Genomic DNA, 21,760 nt, shown 5'->3' on the forward strand with positions numbered 1-21,760 from the left:
TCACCTAGAATATTGTGTTCAGTTCTGGTCACCTCATTACAAAAAGGATATTGCTGCTCTGGAAAGAGTGCAAAGAAGAGCAACCAGAATTATCCTGGGTTTAAAAGGCATGTCGTATGCAGACAGGCTAAAAGAATTGAATCTATTCAGTCTTGAAGAAAGAAGACTACGCGGTGATCTGATTCAAGCATTCAAAAACCCAGAAGGTATAGACAATGTCGACCCAGGGGACTTTTTTGACCTGAAAAAAGAAACAAGGACCAGGGGTCACAAATGGAGATTAGATAAAGGGGCATTCAGAACAGAAAATAGGAGGCACTTTTTTACACAGAGAATTGTGGAACCAACTCCCCAGTAATGTTGTTGAAGCTGACACCCTGGGATCCTTCAAGAAGCTGCTTGATGAGATTCGGAGATCAATAAGCTACTAACAACCAAACGAGCAAGATTGGCTGAATGGCCTCCTCTCATTTGTAAACTTTCTTATGTTCTTATGGTGGTGTGGTGCAGGCCTCCCCGGGTGATGGCGAACTGGCATCCCCAGGCGATGTGGAACAAGCACTCCTGGGTAATGGCAAACAAGCACCCCGAAGCGAACTGGCTTCCCTGGGCGGTGCGGAACAAGCTACCTCAGATGTTGCAGGCTTGGCCTCCCCGGGTGTTGCAGGCTCGGCAGCCTTAGGCGATGCAGGCTCGGCGGCCCTAGGTGTTGCAGGCTTTGCAGGCTGGGGCAGGAGGCGGTGGCGATGGCCAAAACAGACAGACAAAACAAACACTGGAGAAACGCTAAATAAAACCAGCACCAACCGCAGTTCTATTTATCTGTCTAAAGCTTACACCCGACTCTCCCGTTATCTCCACAATGAACACCCAACCCTGAGTGAGGTGATTTGTGCATCTATATATACAGCTGTGCCGAGTTATTATACACATTTTATCTACACATGAAGTGATTGAGCAATCCCTGTGCCTAAATACAAACATACATTTGAAATCACTCATGCTACATAACCCAATTTATACCCAGTGCACCAATATATACAGTGCCGTGAAAAAGTATTTGCCCCCTGTCTGATTTTCTGCATTTTTCCACATTTTTCACATTGTATTTGGTCTGATTTTTTTGTGGGTTGTAGTAGTATATAGAGGGAGTCTGAGAGAAAAAATGACACCAAAGTTTGGTGCTTCTTTCATTTGTTTGGTGTGCAAGGTAATCCAAAATGCAATCTTCAGGTGTGAAAAAGTTATTGCCCCTCCTAGTCAACTCAACCCAATTAAAGGGGTAATTAGGGTCAGCTGTTTGAGTACTTTGGTTAACAACCAGGCCTGATTTGCCCAATATAAATCTGACCAACTTTTGCCCTTACCATCAGAGTGAAGTTGTCAGCACACAGGTTCTAGAGGCCACGAACAAAAGAAATTCCTGAAGACCTCTGGAAAAAAGTTATTGATGCCTATCAGTCTGGAAAGGGTTACAAAGCCATTTCTAAGTCTCTGGGGCTCCACCGAACCACAGTCAGAGCCATATTGTCCAAATGGAGAAAATTTGGGACAGTAGTGAATCTTCCCAGGAGTGGCCATCCTGCCAAAATCTCTCCAGGAGCAAGGCATAAAATCGTCCAGGAAATCACAAAGAACCCTAGAACAACATCCAGGGATCTGCAGGCCTTTCTCGCCTCGGCTAAGGTCAGTGTTCTTGACTCCACCATCAGAAAGACACTGGGCAAAAATGGGATTCATGGCAGAGTAGCAAGACGGAAACCATTGCTCACTAAGAAGAACATGAATGCTTGTCTCAAGTTTGCCAAAAAGCACCTGGATGATCCTCAAGAGTTCTGGAATAATGTTCTATGGACAGATGAGTCAAAAGTGGAACTTTTTGGCCACCATGGGCCCCGTTATGTCTGGCGAAAACCAAACTGCATTCCACAGTAAGAACCTCATACCAATGGTCAAGCATGGTGGTGGTAGTGTCATGGTTTGGGGATGCTTTGCTGCATCAGGACCTGGACGCCTTGCCATCATTGAAGGAACCATGAATCCTGCTCTGTATCAGAAAATTCTATAGGAGAATGTCAGGCCATCCGTCCATGAGCTGAAGCTGAAGCGCAGCTGGGTCATGGAGCAAGACAATGATCCGAAACACACAAGCAAGTCTACATCAGAATGGTTGAAGAACAAGAAATTTAAAGTTTTGGAATGGCCTAGTCAAAGTCCAGACCTAAACCCCATTGAGATGTTGTGGCAGGACCTGAAATGAGCAGTTCATGCTTGAAAACCCACAAATGTCACTGAGTTGAAGCAGTTCTGCGTGGAGGAGTGGGCCAAAATTCCTCCACGGCGCTGTGAGAAACTAAGCAATAACTATAGGAAGCGTTTGGTTGCAGTTATTGCTGCTAAAGGTGGCGTAACCAGTTATTGAGTCTAAGGGGGCGATTACTTTTTCACACGGGGGCATTGGGTGTTGCATAACTTTCTTTAATAAATAAATGAAATATGTATGACATTTGTGTGTTATTTGTTCACTCAGGGTCACTTCTATCTAATATTAGGTTTTGGTTGAAGATCTGATAACATTTAGTGTCAAAAATATGCAACAATGCAGAAAATCAGGCAGGGGCAAATGCTTTTTCACAGCACTGTACACACCAACAATAACACACCACATACAACATAAAACACAAAATATGCACAAGGGCAGGGCACCCTGCCACACCCTCTCAAGGGAATTCCCTCTTGGCACTGGTCTGAAGGATTCTGTATCATGTGAAGGAGGTGAGACAGGTGATTTGATCCTGCTGAGCAGCTGGAAGAGGCGCATTCTCCAGTGGGGATTTTTAACAAGGAGTTGTTTTTCAGGCATCAGTGATTCTAGTACCTTTAGAAAGGTTAGCCCCCTTCCAGCGGGGTCAAGGATACAGGTCTTTCACTTGGGATCTATGCAGCCAAAGTACTCACAGGTGTATATGAAGTAACAGTCTTTGAGGGCAATCTCTCTCTTTCTCGTTCAAAAAAAGAGACCCTGGAACACAGTAAGAAGGCTCTTCACTTTTTTTTCCAAGACAGACGCTTATTGTCTACAGGGAAATATCATCTCTCTCTACAACAGTGGTGGGCAACCTAAGTTAATCAGAGGGCCGCATTTTCGGCCCTCAAACAACTCAAAGGGCTGCAAGACCCCCTTTACCGCAATTACAAGCCAAAATTATACATCTGAATTTAAATGATTTCAGAATTTAAGAAAAAGGATTCAACACCTCAATACAAAAGAAAAATCATTTATAAAGCCATAAATATTCTACTTACTTAATGCGACTTCTGGGTGACCATATTTTCCACCAGCTTTTTGAAGTTAGGAGTAAGGCAGGTGCAATATCCAAACCAAAAAGTTTTCGCTCCCAAAACTGTCCATGTTTATTTTATTTAACAACAAAAATAAACTTCTCAAAAAGAAAGCAGGTCACCCCTATACCAGCAAAAGTATAGGGGAAGCAAAACATGGCGGGTTGCAGACATTCCAATAACCACAATTCCTCTGTGCATGAAAACTGTGCTCTTGGTGCGAGTGTCTGTGAAATGCTGGTGGTGTTTCGTTGGGCTGTGCTGTGCAGTGAGACAGTGATTCGGGGTTAGTGGTGGCTCCGTGGCTGCCGCTCCGGTCTCTGTATTACTCCTCTGCAACAACAGAGAAACAAAACAAAAGCAGGTTCCGGCTGCTTAGTCAAACACTCAGCGTAAGGGGCCACGCTCACGTAGCTGCATCCCCTTTGTACTACCGTACTACCTCCCTGCAATCAGCCCGGCGCCGCAGTGTAACCAATCGCTGCCTTTCCCGCAGCTGATTGGGAATCATTTTAAATACGTGCAGCTACGTGCTTCCTCCAAGATGGCCGACTTCCAGTTTCCACCCACCGTCGAGTCGACCTGTCTATGGGGAAGTGTACTACCAACCTTACACAGCGCCCTTTCTGGTTGGGAGGGAGATTTACAGCATCGATTCTTTCTCTCTTTATAAGGTTGTACCAAAAATTGACTACATCTTTGCAGCGCAAAGGCTGAGAACATGGCCTGGAAAGATTTGCCATAGTTTGGGAATGCCCTTTCTTCAGCTGGTTGATGACATCTTCATCCAATGAACGCACGTGAAGGAGTTCCTCCACCAAGTTTTTCTTGACAAGCCCAAGCCTCTGGCATACAGCTCCACTGTTAACAAAGTCAATTCCGGATGGGTTTGTAAGCAATGAATTGAATGGCTTCAGCTCATTCAGTGATGAAAACAGTTTTTCAAAATGCTTCCCCAGTCCAATAAGCATGCCTGCGTGAACGGGAACCACAAGGTGGCAACTTTCAGGGAGCAGACTTATCAGAGGTGAAGTTACCACAATGAACACCTTCACTTAAATCATCCAGACTTTCAGCAATCTGCCATGCGCTGAAAACACTTCGTCCAGTTTAAAACAGGGGGATACTTCAATCAACAAGACAAAGGACATCACAATCCAGACAACTTACTTGCTGGACTCAACAATAGCATCCCGGATCTACTCAACACAGAGGGTAACCCACGAGTAACAGATCGGCCAGATGTGGTACAGGGGTATTCAACTGCTAGTTTTACAAGAGTAGACCTATTTTGAATAGCAGAAGAATGCCAGCTGCCACTTTAATTGCTCCAGTTTTCAGTGGGGAGCAGCCATATCACACAATCCAATCAATTTCTTTGTCTACAGGCCTATGTAGACATACTCACCCCTGGCAATAGTATACTCGGATAGTAAATTGAAACGGAACCAGTCTTGTTCTTAGTTCCTCACTGGCACTAAAGGTTCTGGATCTCTGAGATCTGAGAAAATGTCTTGGCAAAACTGCATTTCTAGTGACTGTGATCTCAGTAGAGGGATCAAAAATCCAGGGAAAAACTGCCTCCAAACAAACAGATTCAAATTGGATCTCATCCTGCATCGACTTCTGTTGCAGCCTTGGAAGAAAACTATCTTCATGATCCATCAAAACCCCCGGGATAAGGTATGGTTAATATAGTGGCAAAACTAAAATCTGCACAATAGAGGACATTAACATGCTGCTACATGGTCCTCCTTCGAGACCTTTATTAGCGTTATAACTTGAATGTGTCTTGCTTTCAGCCTACTTTTACTCTGTTTCTGTATCTTCCTCTAGTAGAGGAATTCAACTTGTGTGTGGAGTTCCTCATACTAGGTAAGAAGGCAAAGATTACCTGTAATATGGTTTCTTTGTAGGATGATGAACTCTACACACTGATATCCCACCCACCTTCCCCCTCTTTCCTTTACTGTCTTATTTTTTGAAATTTGGACAATTGATTAGGATATGACATGGCTCTTATAGAGGATGTACAGGGGCTTGGCGATAAAAAAAAGGATTACATCAATGATTACATCAGTTTGTTCCTCCTGACCAAGCAACATGGAGACCTGGAGTTCAACTTGTGTGTGGAGTTCATCATCCTACAGGTAACCTTTGTCTTGAAGTGAAATAAACTGTAGCGGTGGGGAAAATACATATGCAGCTTTCTGATCTGCATATTACAGTATATACAGAATACTGTAGACTGCTGGAGTAAATACCACATATTACCTTTCAGAGACAGTGAGCATTCACTTGGAAAGCAATTTAGATTTTAAATGGTCATTTAGAACTTGCCTGAATGAAAAACTAATGCAGTTATATTTATTCTTAAAGGCCATGAAGAATAAAGCAACTTTCTGGCAACAGCTGAAGCAGCAAGATGAATGTGACCATTCCAAGCATATTTCACAGTTTTGTTCAAAAAAAGATTTGGTTGTTGCTGCTTGTAAAATTATCGTAGTTGCTTGAAAAGTTGCTTTAAAGTGACATTGTGTTTCTTCTTATCTTTCCACTTTGTATTCCCAGAAGATAGTTTCAGCTACAGGCACACAACCTTCCTTAAAGCCACCTTACTATTCTGTCATATATGACTGAAGCCACTCCTGTATCTACTTTTGACTACATGCACTACATTCTGTTCCCTAAAAGGTTATCATGACACCTATAGGGCTATGACTCACTATCAGGGCCGGATTAACACACAGGCAAACTAGGCACCTGCCTAGGGCCCAAAGTCATGGGGGGGCCCAAAACGAAAAGCTTTTTTTTAAACAGATACGGAATTGTGCGCAAACTGGAAGAACTTCACTCACTGACATTTCAACTGAGGCAGTGTATCTCACTTGTGTTCACACAAAATCAAACTGGCTGACCCGGAACTAAATGTCTTGCTCACTTTCCAGGTCAGTAAGTTTGATTTTGCTTGAATACAGCAAACAATGTCTCTTTCATGGGCAGCAAAGCATAAACACAGGAAACGGGAAGAAGAGGAATGCAAACAGCAAAAGGGGGGCATTAGAAATATTTTTACAAATCTGTGCTGAAATCCCCGAACCGCCGAAAACATTATCCCCGACCCTGGAGAAAGAGCATTTTCTTTAACAAAGCTAGTCAAAAAATGCCTCCGATCAACAGTAAAGCAAGGAAAGCTCACTGCCTTTGCTGTATTGGCGATTGAGAAAGAAGTTGGCTTAAGGTTGCCAACTTTCCATTAATGCCAGTCAGTAAAAAAAAAAGTCACATTTTAACACTAAAACGTAAATAAATAAAAATAAAATAAATAAATGTCAGTTATTTTGAATCAAAATAAATCTGGTATATTTTGTATTGCTTGCGGCTTTCCCAATCAGCTCGAATGACATAGACCTACACCTTATGTGATGGCAGTGAAAAGTATCAAAAGAAAAATACCAATTATCAATACTGTGCTGAAATTAGTATATGCGTTCTTCAACCAAGTAAGTAAACAAAGCATAGCAAGCTCGGGAGACATCGCCCAGCTTGCAATGCTTTTTTGTTATTGGAAATATGCTGGATAGCCTCAATGGAATTTATGCAATAACAAGTGACTGACTGACTTGACAGATCTTAGACATGATCTGGCATCTGATGAAAACTGGCACAAAACTGCGCTCTTGTATATACCTAGCAGAGAGCCACGTTTCCTACACTTGCCAAGGTTGCCATTATAATATGTTGACTTTGCCACACAGCACTGCAGAATTAGAACAAGTTTTTTATCTCAGTGAACCTTGTAAAAACAGACATAAGAAATCAATGACTATCAAGACTGCTGTTAAAAACAGCACCAGCTTCAGACCGAACCAATCTGCAAATGTGTCAGTGTAAGAACATAAGAAAGTTTACAAACGAGAGGAGGCCATTCAGCTCATCTTGCTCGTTTGGTTTTTAGTAGCTTATTGATCCCAGAATCTCATCAAGCAGCTTCTTGAAAGATCCCAGGGTGTCAGCTTCAACAACATTACTGGGGAGTTGGTTCCAGACCCTCACAATTCTCTGTGTAAAAAAGTGCCTCCTATTTTCTGTTCTGAATGCCCCTTTATCTAATCTCCATTTGTAACCCCTGGTCCTTGTTTCTCTTTTCAGGTCAAAAAAGTCCCCTGGGTCAACATTGTCTATACCTTTTAGGATTTTGAATGCTTGAATCAGATCACCGTGTAGTCTTCTTTGTTCAAGAGTGAATAGATTCAGTTATTTTAACCTGTCTGCATACGACATGCCTTTTAAACCCGGGATAATTCTGGTTGCTCTCCTTTGCACTCTTTCCAGAGCAGCAATAACAAGGTGACCAGAACTGAACACAATATTCTAGGTGAGGTCTTACTAATGCATTGTAGAGTTTTAACATTACTTCCCTTGATTTAAATTCAACACTTCTCACAATATATCCGAGCATCTTGTTGGCCTTTTTTTTTTTTAACTTTCCCACATTGTCTAGATGAAGACATTTCTGAGTCAACATAAACTCCTGGGTCTTTTTCATAGTTCCCTTCCTCAATTTCACTATCTCCCATATGATATTTATAATGCTCATTTTTATTTCCTGCGTGCAATACTTTACACTTGTCTCTATTAAATGTCATTTGCCATGCGTCTGCCGAGTTCTGAATGTTGTCTAGATAATTTTGAATGACCTTTGCTGCTGCAACAGTGTTTGCCACTCCTCCTATTTTTGTGTCGTCTGCAAATTTAACAAGTTTGCTTACTATACCAGAATCATTAATGTAGATTAGGAATAGCAGAGGACCTAATACTGATCCCTGTATGACCATAAGAAGTAAATATGACCTAAAGAAATGTAAGTACACAAAACTAGCCTATTTTATTATGTATTTTTATTTATTGTTTCGATTTGTTTTTTTTTAAATGATGTCAGTAAAAAAAATACAGTGTCAATAAAAAAAGGCAACTGTAAATCTGTATGTCAGTAAAAACAAAATGACAAGGTTGGCAACCCTGATTTGACTACATGACAACGCGCAGGAGTGTTTGTTTATTTCATACATATTTTTGTGGACTATGGGGGACCTACAGTTAGTGAACACAAATTTAAGCACCCTCCTATATAGAAGTATCATGTTCTTTTTAAAATTTGATAACAATCAACATGGGATTTGGCGTAGGCTTCAGGTTTTCCCAAAATTATTTTGAAATGTATTTAGCACACCGCATTCAATTTAACTGTTTCTCGTTCAGTTCAGAGCAGTGCGTGAAATTTTCATCATAATTAATAACCATAATTGACCTTTTCTGATCAAAACCATGTATAATAATTTGAAAACGAAAATGATACCTTTTGCAAATTGGTGGAGCTAATTTATACATATATATATAATCGTATATTTGTTGTTATTCATATAAGAAGATAGGGGCCCAGAAGTGTATGTTTGCCTAGGGCCCCATGATGGGTTAGTCCGGTCCTGCTCACTATAGATCATGCCATTATTCCTCAACATTCATGAGTTCTTAATTTGTGATGATAAAAGTAGACTTTTATTTATTTTTTTTATCCTTGGTATTGTGGTTTCTGCACAAGAAACAAAGTGGCAATTTAGGCACTTCACATAAGGACTAGCAAGTTTACATCAGGACTAGCAAGTTTCAAAAGGTACTAGTCCTCTGGACTAGTAGCACAATAGTGTTAGTTTCTAAACCTGGTATACAAACCGTATTAAGAGCATTAAGAGTATTAAGAGGTGAACTCACAACCGCATTTAGTCTGTGTGTGTATGTAGCCTTAGACATTACATTTACAAAATTAAAATAAATCAATAAACACCCCTGCCAAAGGCTTTTCAGTCATATTTGTACCATATGCAAACAAGACTTTCGAGCTTTAATTGTACACTTCATACAAACCACAATACATCCAATTTTATTTCTGAAAGTTTTTGACTCATTGGCTGTCATTTTAGAGGGAACTTATCATTAAACACTCTAAATACATGGTGAATGTTTTTTACATTTGAAGAACAGAGACATGTTCATTATTTATTTATTTTCTTTATTTTGCCTATTTTTGTCCTCTCCCAACAGATCATCATGCTGAAGAATGAAATCTGCCACTGTAAAGCCTCTGGGGTGTTTATGCGGCTCTCTGCGCAGGGTCTGATTGCTGACAACAACATCCATTCGAATGCAGAGGCAGGTGTGGATATCCGCAAGGGAGCTAACCCTCTCATCCTGGTAATCACTGTTAACTTTAAATTTCGTCAGCAAAAATAGTGTTCCCTCATTTTCATTAAACTCTAACCTCAAACCTAACCATTAAGGGATAAGTATGTTAATGATCTTATTAATTTATTTGTAATTAATTCAGAAGTTACTTAAAAAGAAAACATTCAGTCAAATAAGACTTAAAATAATAGTAATCGCTGTTGGGTTTTTTTTTTGTATTTGTTTTAAAAAATATATTAAAAAATCCAATTTGGTTTTATTGGATATAAAAAATGGAATAGAGATTACCCGTCCGCTTCTTTACACTCTGCAGACTCACCGTGCAGCCGCCTCAGAGCTACAGCGTCGGAGGACAACGCAGCTCTGGGCAGCTTACAGGCAAGCCCGCAGGCGCCCGGCCAGACTGCAGGGGTCGCTTGTGCGCGGTGAGCCGAGGAGACCCTGGCCGACCTAACCCCTCCCTCCCCCCGGGCGACGCTCGGCCAATTGAGCGCCGCCCCCTGGGAGCTCCCGTCCACGGTCGGCTGTGGGATAGCCTGGGCTCGAACTCGCGACGTCCAGGCTATAGAGCGCATCCTGCACTCTAGCGAGTGCTTTTACTGGATGCGCCACTTGGGAGCCCTGAGAGACCTAATTTTTTGAAGAACTTTGATCATGCTCAAACCAGAGATGGGGTCAATTCCATTTTTTCAATTCCATTTACAATCCCAGTTCCATTTTATACAATTCCAATTCCTATTCTGTTTTATGGCATAGTCTTTACCAAGGTTTATGCCATAGGCTTATCAGGTTACCTGACAAGTTCATTAAGTTGTATACAGTATTTGTTTCCTCAATAAAGCCTTTGTTGTAAAATGATTAGAATAAGAATTTGAATTGATTAAAAGGGAATAGGGAACGGGCGACCTCCAGGCTATAGGGCGCATCCTGCACTCCATGGGGAGCGCCTTTACCAGATGCGACATTCAGGAACCCCTGTCTCCTTCTTTTCATCTGTTAATATCTTATCATAAACCATTGGAGATGCTAGCTTCATATTTTCAATGTTATGAAAACTTCTCAAAAATATATATACCCCCTTCACTTTAACATATGACATAGTATGGCTGTCATTTTACAAAGATCCACTGCACCACTGTGAAAGCCTCATTTCATTTCTCAGAAACCAATTGTGGTGTTCGGTAAAAATAAGTCATTTCACTGCCACATTTTATTTATCCACTGAGCATATCAATGATACAGACCACATGATATACACAGCTGTGTTCTTTGATTCATTCAATAAAGTTCCACTGCGGGTGTTGTCCAGTAAAAGTTAATTGTTTAACTACCACATCCATTTTACTGTACTTATACTGTATTTATAGATGTCATTCTCCCATTTATTATGCTTTGTTTTGTTTACAAAAAGAAATACATTTCTATTATTTGTGGTTTTAATTTCTCAAAGCTGTTTGATTCTTGTTGTAATTTAAAGAAAAAAGGCAGAACTCCCAATGGGCATACTGGTGGCATTTTGTTTATTTTTAGTACAGTTAAGAGTTCTGTACCAGTTGTTTTTTAAATTGCTCCTTGCTATTTACACATTTGACATTTCTATTCATTTCTCTCTCCCTCTTACTCTCCCTTTCTCTCTTTATTTCTCTTGTTGCTTTTATCTGCAGTGTAATAGGATACACAGTGGCCTTCGCTCAGGCATTGTCGTCCTTGGCAACGGAAAGGGCATCATTCGCAGCAATCGAATCTATGGAAATAAAGAGGCTGGCATTTATATTTTATACAATGGAAACCCTGTGGTGAGGTGTGTGCTTCTGTAGACCCGTCAGCTTTCTCATCTTTTTGACTTTTCTGTCCATTTAATAGAGTTGTTCTTGGGTTTAAAGTCTGATCTTCAGAGCACAGTTCATTATATTTGCCAGTAACATACATGTGTGTGTGTGTGTGTGTGTGTTTGTATAGAGCTCCAGTTCAAAAGAGGAAGCCTTTCAGTGGTTACAATAATTAGTTAGAAAAACACTACTCCTCTGGTTTCACGGAACCCTATCAGCACTAATTTTGGACTACTTTAAGGATAAGTGGTCTAAGATTAGTGCTGATCGTGGTCTGTAAACCATCCATTTCTGAAGTGACTGTTATATATCCTGTACTGTCAAAAATGATGGAAACACTTACACAGATACTGCTTTGAAATAAATACCATGTCTAGTCGTGGTGACACCTACAAATATTACAGTAAACAGATAAATAAATCATTCAAAGTTTGTATTTTACCTGCCACATTACAAACATATGGCTAAACCTTAATCTTAATCTTGGGAAGCCATTAGTCTTAGGAACTGCTCCTCTGAATTTTTTAGACAATTTAGATAGTGTTAACCCTTTGCGGTCCATTTATTCAGCGCACAGAGAATTGTGAGGGTCTGGACCCAACTCCCCAGTAATGTTGTTGAAGCTGACACCCTGGGATCCTTCAAGAAGCTGCTTGATGAGATTCTGGGATCAATAAGCTACTAACAACCAAACGAGCAAGATGGGCTGAATGGCCTCCTCTCGTTTGTAAACTTTCTTATGTTCTTATGCATCTCAGGCGGATCAGGTCCAATTTATTTTCACATGCGCAGTTTATTTTAGACGCACTGTTTAAAAGTATTTATTTCACAGTAAAACAGGTTTAAAAGGCACTGCATATCAACAGGACACTCAGTACTGCATCTCCAGCCCCACCCCACCCCACCCCTTGTTCGCTGTATTTTTCACATACCTTGTAATGTCGGACCTGGTCTGACATAGGACCACAAAGGGTTAATATGCTTTTTTTTTCAGTAGTGACACACAGAGTTGGGCATGTTTCAGAAAAAGTAATCTTGTGTCCTTACTTCTTACTGAATAAAAAAGTAACACGTTATATTACTCATTACATATTACTCGTTGTATTTCTTTCGCTTGTTTTGTCCTGTGAATCAGTTGTTGTAACTGTGATGTATCGAATGTGCCGTGACATGCAAGGGGAGAGGCTATGTTCATATTCAACAGCTGCGTGATGTAGTTACGCACACGCACAGGGTTTGTAGTAGTCAGAGATGCATCAGAGCTGAGTGAACTGTTTGTGTTTCCTGGATAAGCCTGTAATTAAAACACAAGTTAATTCAATACTAGAATTGTGTAAGTTATTTTTAGACGAACTACATATGCTGGAGGGATCTAATAGTAACTATTCTTTACTTTTTAACTAGTTAATTAATTTACAATTTTTGTAGTATAACAAACAAACAAATTGTAATCATTACAATACATGTGACTGCAGAACAATCTTTCCAATGTGAAAATAAAAAAGCAACTGCAATTGCATAAAAAGGCTTTATATAAGAGAATAGCGAGGATTAGTTGGAAAAATTGACATAATCTATACAAAACAATGTATTATAAATCACTTAATGTAGATATACACCTGCATTTTGTATATATTATATATCTATGCATCAATTAAACTGTATGCATGCAATTTGAGTTCTTGAAAGCGAACATTCAAACTATTTGAAACATTCTGTTTATAGTCCTTGTATCGCATCAAAATGTACCTGTCGGGATCACTGTGTTTTTTTATTAAGCTCTGCACTCAAGCCAGTTAACCTGATTGTGTGCCAGCATGCAATTAGCCAGATAAAAACAAAACTAAGACCTTGGTGCCAAGATAAAGCTTGTATGAAAGCTGCTATGTTGAGGGTAAATAAATAGCAGTTAATGTCTTTAACTTAACCCTTTCAAGGACCAAGCATTTTTCAGTGGGATGCTCCCCCAGGACCAGGCATTTGTTGTCTGTATTTGACTCTCTTCCTATAAAAATTCACAAAAAAATCTATTTTTTACAGTAGCATCTTGGAAATAGTGTCCTTTTCTTCAGAACACTCTGGGGAGCATTATAAAGTATTTCAGAAAACATACAAACTTTTCACTTTTTTTTCAACACAATATTTATTTTTTTAAATGTTAAGTATGTTTTATTATGTATTCTGCTTAGAGATACATGTATAAAACATGTTATTCTATGATCTGAGGGACCTTACAATACCTGAAAGTTTTGTTGAAAAATATTATATGTTTGGGCAAATTACAAGACATTGTTTCATCTGAGTGATTGCAATGACATATACACATTTATTCTCTGGGTCGTTATAAGCAATAATGGACACTACTTTCGATTTATTCTCTCAAAATATTTATGAATAAAATAGTTAATTCCATTATTATCAGTAATACTATTAAAACACATGAGACATAACAAATGTTCTAAAATAATTGTCAAATACATCAGATTTATAGCGTTTTATCATGTCTTTCTTACCTCTGAAGCAGGCTGTCTCTCTGTGCTGCCAAAACTGTCTCTGTCCTTTAGACACTAAATGCCCCTCTCAGTGATGTCACCCAAAAAAAAAAACTATCAGGAAGTGACATTTAATCCTTCCCCTATCCAATTATATGTGTTTCAAGCCTGTACTGCAAATTACGGTGACCCTGTAAGTCATCAAAACGAAGTGCTTTTTTATCGTGTTTACACGATTGCCGTCTTGGAAGCCCACTTCAGTACGATCCCGGTCCTTAAAAGGTTTAGGACTGTCGTAAGGCAAGTTGTTAGTTCTTCTGGTTTGACGGCACACCGCGTGTGGTGCTGCTCACTGCTGCTGATTGAGACAGTGACAGAGGTCTGTAAAATACAACGAAGAGCAGTCATGTTCACGCTTACAACTGAATGAAAATGTACTTTGGCTTCAAAGACCACCAATGTAGGTGCACAACAGAAAAAAGGTAACAAGACAAACTTAGTAAAGTAAATGCAGTATTATTACTCCCATTGAAAATTTAACACGTCATATTATTTTGTTATTGACAAAAGTAATATTATTACAGTAACGCCAACTCTGGTGACACATGATTAGTTGCACTGTATTTTAGAAACTTGTTCTCACAGGTGAAACCAAGAAATTATTCATATTTCCAAAGCAAATCTTCAGCTGCTGCTGTGAGCTGCTGTTCTAATTACAGTAAATACAGTATAAGATTTGTATTTTTTTCCTTGCAGTTTACATGTCAATATTTAGCAGTTCATTTAGCCGATTTTAATGAGCCAATTTTCTTTTCTAATCTGTTTTAATATTGCCTTGAGCCAGTGAAACCATTTAAGTCGTAATTAATTCTGTGATTGGATTAGGTACTTCCAGTGTTAAAACAGCATATTTTAGCCCCCCAGAGAAATGAATAAGCTTGCTTTACCATGTTATCAAATCCAGTTGTCTTCTTCTAGTGGGAATCACATCTACCAAGGGCTGGCTGCGGGCATTGCGGTAAATGAGAACGGAAGAGGACAGATTGTAGGTATGCTGTCAATATCCCATTATATTTTCTTTTCAGATATGTTATTCAGCTTTAACCTTGGTTCAGCTAAGTTAGTTATAGGGTAAAACCAGAACTGTAAAAAGAATCAAATGTCCTGGGGAAAAGATTTTTTAAAGTTTTTTTTCCCCCCCCTTATGAAGGATGAGGGTACAGTAATGGAAGGCTTTCCCTCACAGTTCTGTGAGAGCACCTCAATTTGGAATTGAATACCCTGTTATTTATCTCTGGTTTTGCTGACAGCTGGGGCGAATTGTGTGGTGGTTTTCACATATTGACCTGCGCTGGATTCCAACACAGGAGGCTAGTGAATTGGCCCACTGTACTAACTAACACCCACCACCTAGGGTCTGGAACCAACTCCCCAGTAATGTTGTTGAAACTGACACCCTGGGATCCTTCAAGAAGCTGCTTGATGAGATTCTGGGACCAATAAGCTACTAAGAACCAAACGAGCAAGATGGGCTGAATGGCCTCCTCTCGTTGTAAACTTTATTCTATTCTTAAAGCTTACCAGTGTAAACCTTGGTAGGAGATTGACATGATGTCTCATAATTTTCTCCTCCACTCTCTTAAGCCACCATTACAACAAAGCCAGTGGCACTAACCAATCTGCCTCAAACATTTACCTTTCTGTACAGTGGGGGACCCTGCACCAAATTTTCAGTTTTGAAAAAAGTTAAATGCAGGCATGGCTACTGCCTTGTGAACTTGAAAAAACAAACTCACAATTACAAATGAATGTCTTGCAAGGTGCAACTTGTATTCTGTAATCAGAATATAGAAAACTGTTCCTGGCCCCAGGCAGATTTCATCGTAGGACAGTCAGATTTAGATTGTATTCTCATTTAATTTCAGTTTGATTTAGGCAACCCTGTTGTTCTGAATTTACAAATTATCTTTCTTTCAAATTAAATCTTTTTATTCCTGTTGGCATTTCTCATACTTGCAGAAACCCCCCCCCCCCCCCCTCAGGAGGAATTTGTAAATTAGATGAGATGTTGAATCATTACATTGCAATCCCTGCAGTTCAAATGCCATCTTGAAACCACTTTTGTGGTGTTTTTACATGTTTATACAGACAATCTCACTGCCACTAGTTTAAAGATCTATTTATATATGTAGTTCTTCTTCTGTTCATTTAAGTGAACCCCATGCACTGCCATGACACTGAAAGTTGAAGCAGTTATGGCAGTCATCGCCATTGCAGAAATACATCTTTGGGGGATAAAATTGGGAACAAAAATCCCACCTAGTCATTGTACTTGTCTTGCTTTTTAAAATATTTTGCCTTTTTTTGAAGTGGGGATAATTCAGTGTCACAAAGATATTTGGTAAGCAGAGGTCAAAATTGGGTTTGTGGGCAATAAACGTGTGTGCTGTTCGTCATTCCTAGTAAATTGATAACACTGCTATTGAGACAAGCTTGCTCATTAATACATTTGCATATTAATATATTTTTGGTGAGCAAGTGGTCTAAGTGAAGTAAAACAGGCAACAAGTGTCATGCCCAGCGCTCCAGATAAGGGTTAGGGGCACTGAGTAATTGTACTCTCCAGTTTACACTGAGAGTGAAATGCATTTTGGGTGAGTGAAATGCAACATTACCTTGAAGTCATAAGTACTTTCAATAAATACTGTACATATAACTTTCCTTATTTTCAACTGAAAAAATCCAACAATGTCTTTTTCACAGCCTTTTAGATCTCCCTTAATAATATTACAGTCCGGAAAGTTGCTACTCTCGATGTAGTTAGCTACTGCGTTCACCGAGTCGCCTCACACTAGAACTAGGATGTTACGGTTTTTATAGTTTTCTGTAAATCTTCCTTTCTTAGTCTCTTGTGTTTTCCCTTTTCAAGTCATCAGGCATGCTTAATAAAATAAAATAAAAAAAATAATAATCAAAAACTCTTTTAAAAAACGGTATCAATACTGAACTAATGCAAATAAAGAAAATTATAATCTACATTCTTTATTGATCGCCTTGCGCTGAGAAATCCCAAAGATCAAGAATGCTGTCGCTTATTCACCAGTCGCAAACACGCATTGCAAGTGAATTCAACCGTAGTTTGTTTCTTGTTTTCTTAATTGAAAACCCAATCTTATTGGTCACATGTTTTTGGCAATTCCCAGGCTGGCTACAATTAGCTGTCCTGACATTTCTATGATCCATCTCTAGCTACCGCATGCAGTACATTTAAAATTGACCATTAAGACGCATTGAGTACAAGAAGCTTGATAACAACTCAGGTTGTGCAGCAAAATTGCTATGCATATTCTTTATGCATTACATTTTAAAACACACAGTAGGCAGCATATCTGGAGCGCTGGTCATACCCAAAGCCTCGGAAGTTTAAAAGTTTGTTTTGAATACTTGCATTGATGACTTAAATTGACAATATGGTGGAAAATTGTACTTTTGAATACAACTGCTTAGCTAAAACATTTTTATATGTTCTAGAAAATATAATCCGTGAAAACCAATGGGGCGGTGCAGACATCCGACGCGGCGGGGACCCCGTTCTGAAAAACAACCTCATCTGCCACGGGCACTCGGATGGAGTGGTAGTCGGGGAGAGAGGCAAAGGGCTGATTGAAGGAAACACTATCTATTGTGAGTGCTGTTTAACGACAATTAGGTACAAATTAAATTACAGATCAGAAATACACATCAAAGACTTTACAAAACTGCAACATGGAAAGCACAAAGCAAAAATCCTGACACCTGATTGGCTAAGCTGTTGAAGGCTATCTGGAGCATTTGTTATAAGAACTATGAATGTGCATCATGGTGATTTTCCCAGCAAAGTGCAAAGGACTGTTGACAACCATAGATTTATATTAAGCCAGACAACGTTTTGAATTTTCTGGCCAACTATTGTTCAGTATTTAGCACAGAAAGGATTAGTCTGTGTGACAAATGTATTTACTGTGTTTTGCCACAGCCATGATTATACTGTTTCACAAATGTCTGGCTTCCATCCTAAGCTATAAACTGATAAATGTGTAGGCAAACAACAATTCTGTGCTATCACTTGGCTGCTTCTTATTTTAAAATCTACTGGCAGGAATGATAAATAGAGGTCTAGAGGTTTGTTTCCATAGTTACAAAGAGAGCAGTTCCCTTTCAATTCGTAGACAACCACCAACGAACATTATGTATGGGATATGCCTGCCCATTGGGTAGGTATCGCTGAGCTCTCTATACCAGAGTTGCCAATAGGCCCCTTCCTGGGATGATGCACTCGGTCCCGCCCACTGAGGGATTAAAACTGTCATCCTGAGGAAGCCATTTCACTTTTTTCATTGAACCCGTGAGGGCAACCGATACAACCTCGCGGTTGGTGGTCATCTTCTCTTTCAGGGAACCAGGGTTACGGTAAGTAACCTAACGTTCCCTTTCAATTCGAAGATGATCATTTCTCTTTTTCCGTCTCAAGACGGTATGGTAAGACCTCTGTGTTGAGCTGAGCGTGTTGATAGAAAAGAGCCTCTTGAGTCGAATCGAGTCGATTGTATTTCCCTTGCATTCGTACTGAAAGCTGGCTCGCCGGGATCAATGACTTTGAAAAGACAGAGCCTTTCTGTCTTTCAGCGGCCTCCTCGCTTGAGTGGTAGGTTGCTCTTCGTTATCTGTCTGTCTTGTTTGAGCGACTGCCTGTGCAGTCACCTGCGAGTTGTCTATTTCTTTCTTGAGAGTACACAGTTCCTCCATGGGTCTAGGCCCTGCTGTATCCCTGCTGTTGAGTGACTCTTCCAGCAGTGCTCTCCTCCACGGGGCTAGGCCTTGCCGCATCCCTGCTGTCGAGTAGACCTCTCCGGCTGCATAGGCCCGTCCACCTCGGTGAGTTGGGCCTTGTAAATAAACAGTGTGCTCTCCCCTATCTATCTATTCTACCGTGGTTTTTTGGCCCTAGTGTCCCCCTGGTGTATGCTACGCACTGACCAGGTGTGTGTAACCACGCAGTTAGGATAGGCACAATAGCGTAGCTGCCCCCCGGTGCTTTGGTACCGCGGCGCACGCATAGCCCTTGGTACTTTGGTATCTCGGTGCACAAGGTGCTCATTGCATATGGCATACGGTGCCTAGCGCTACAGCGTCAGTGCACAGACACAGCGCTGAATGGTACTCTACACAGTACAGTGCGCTCGGTACGTACGGTGCACGGTGCATGCTCTGGGACATATTCCCTGAATATGATAATACATGAATGTGTATTAGAAATGTAACTGGATTCATTAATGAAACTGTGTGTCTTGAGAAACACGGCAAACTGCTGTGTCTTGAGAAGGGGGCCTCTGGCTTGCAGACTGATTAGAGGACCGGCACCAGAACTGGATTAGGCTGAGTGGACAGTTGAATTATGTACAGATAATTCACACGTGCAACAACAATTGTTTTGACGCAAGACAGACATAAACTAGCGATGTCCCAGTGGAAAAGGACATTAAAACTTCAGAGGACTGTGAGTTTAAAAAAAGGCAAGACACACAAATGATGTCATGAAAGTGGCTATTTAGCAGAGTGAAAAAGACTATAAATATCCAAGCAAAACTGAACATTTTGCGCTGCACATCGAATGCTAAACAAGGTGCTGTCACTCTGCTAAGCAAAGCTGCAACTCCGGGACTCTGCCTGAAAACGGACCCAAGACGAGGAAGCAAGCTGCAAGCGAGTCAACGACCACAAGCAACAAGACTGAGGCCCGGCTGGAGGACTGCCGTAAAACTTACAGTCTAGGTCTGCTGTACACCTAAAACTACAGTATCCAAAAGAAACTGTGCCCTGCTACCTGCGTAGATAAAAGATTCAGCGAAGAGGACAGAGCGGATGGGCGCTGTCGTGGATCCTATACCGAGGACTCAAGACTTTGTTGCAGCTGTTTGTTGATTCTATTGAGAATTGAAAGCTTTGTTGCGGAGTTTGAACCAAAGTGGAACTGAAGACTTAGTTGTGAGAGGAGAGTTTTTTGTACTGGACACTTCAACAGATTGAGTTTCCAAAACAGCAGACTAAAAGTCTAAGCTTCAAGGAACTGTTGAGTATAATTCCAGTTGCATTTTCCTTTCATGGAACTAAATTAATCAATTGTAACACATCCACATAGAATTTAAATGTTAATTATTTAGTTTGCACACTTTGCGTGTGAAGTAACTTTTAGTGAAACTTGATGAAATAACTATAAGTAATCTACCTCATATTGTTGTATGAAGACTTTCTTTAAAAGTAAACTTGCCATATACTTAATCTAGATACCATTAATAAGCTTAATGTGATTTATTCTAAGATTGTCTGCATCTTTTCAGTCTGAGGCTGTGATTGTATGTGGGTGTGTGTGTGTGTGTGAGCAAACTACTACGTCACAACTTGCTCGAGTGCTGCTTGTGTGTGAGAAGACAGGCAGTGTCGTATTTCAATTGCCTGCTAGACAAGTTAAGTCAGTGACAGTTTTGAATTGTGTTTTGTTCTTAGAACAGGGTTTTGTTCTTAGAACAGGGTGCTTGGTCCCCCACTGCTACGGAGCTAGTGCAAGAGGGGTAGCGCTATACATAAGAAATAGTCTTCAAGCCCAGGTGTTAAATCAGGACAAAGAAAACAATGCAGAATCAATATGGGTCAGAATAATGGACACAAATTCAAAGAGCATAATAATAGGAGCATGCTATAGACCGCTGAGCAAAATAATCTGTTGTACAATGACATTCGAAATGCGTGTAGAAAAGGAGAAGCCATACTAATGGGGGATTTCAACTTCCCCTGTATAAAATGGGAAAACCCAATGGGGGCACGACGGACGAAATTGAAATGGTGGAAATGACAAATGACTGCTTCCTAACGCAATTTGTCAAGGCACTGACTAGAGGGGAGGCATGCCTTGACTTAGTCTTTTCAAATAATGAAGACAGAATAACTAAAACAGAGGTCAGAGAGCCATTGGCAAACTCAGACCACAACATGGTCTCATTTGAAATATTTTTTAAAACCCCAAAAGTAATGATAAAGCTAAGGATTACAATTTTAGAAAAGCAAACTATGAAGGTATGAAACAGAGACTAACAGAAGTAGATTGGAGTAAAATAGAGAAAACATCCACAGAAAAAGGATGGCTGTTTTTTAAAAATGTAGTACTAGAGGCACAAAACAATTTATTATTATTATTATTATTATTATTATTATTATTATTATTATTATTATTATTATTATTTATTTCTTAGCAGACGCCCTTATCCAGGGCGACTTACAATCGCAAGCAAATACAAATACATTCAAGTGTTACAATATAAGTCATACAATAAGAACAAGAAATACAATAATTCTCAAGTGTGACAAACCACAATTCAATAATACAGCAGATAATAGTGAAAGTTACATCAGGATATGATTAAATAGTGATAGTTACATCAGGATATGATTAAGTACAAAATACTACAGATTAAACACTTGGCAGATTACAATATTCTGAGGTACAGGATTAAATGCAGTAAAATAGGGGACAGATAAGAGCAAAATAAAGCATATTTAAATGAAGGGTGATAGTGTCCCAGGATACAACAGAGGAGTTCTACAGGTGCTGTTTGAAGAGGTGAGTCTTAAGGAGGCGCCGGAATGTGGTCAGGGACTGGGCAGTCCTGACATCTGTAGGAAGGTCGTTCCACCACTGCGGAGCAAGGGTGGAGAAGGAGCGGGCTCGGGAGGCAGGGGAGCGTAGCGGAGGTAGAGCCAGTCTTCTAGTGCAGGCGGAGCGGAGAGGTCGAGTGGGGGTGTAGGGAGAGATGAGGGTCT

At 40.1% G+C, this 21,760-nt stretch overlaps 1 protein-coding gene across 1 annotated transcript in view; it reads left to right on the top strand.

Moving 5' to 3' along the window:
* Positions 1-21,760, top strand: part of fbxo10 (F-box protein 10) — a 218,558-nt gene that overhangs the window by 90,401 nt on the left and 106,397 nt on the right. The window contains exons 4-7 of the mRNA XM_034905711.2: positions 9,445-9,594; positions 11,250-11,386; positions 14,885-14,955; positions 17,438-17,590. Of these exons, the coding sequence (XP_034761602.1) occupies positions 9,445-9,594; positions 11,250-11,386; positions 14,885-14,955; positions 17,438-17,590 (511 nt within the window). The remainder of the gene's footprint in view (positions 1-9,444; positions 9,595-11,249; positions 11,387-14,884; positions 14,956-17,437; positions 17,591-21,760) is intronic.

This window comes from Acipenser ruthenus, chromosome 2, assembly GCF_902713425.1.
Source record: "Acipenser ruthenus chromosome 2, fAciRut3.2 maternal haplotype, whole genome shotgun sequence".
Classification (NCBI taxonomy): domain Eukaryota; kingdom Metazoa; phylum Chordata; class Actinopteri; order Acipenseriformes; family Acipenseridae; genus Acipenser; species Acipenser ruthenus.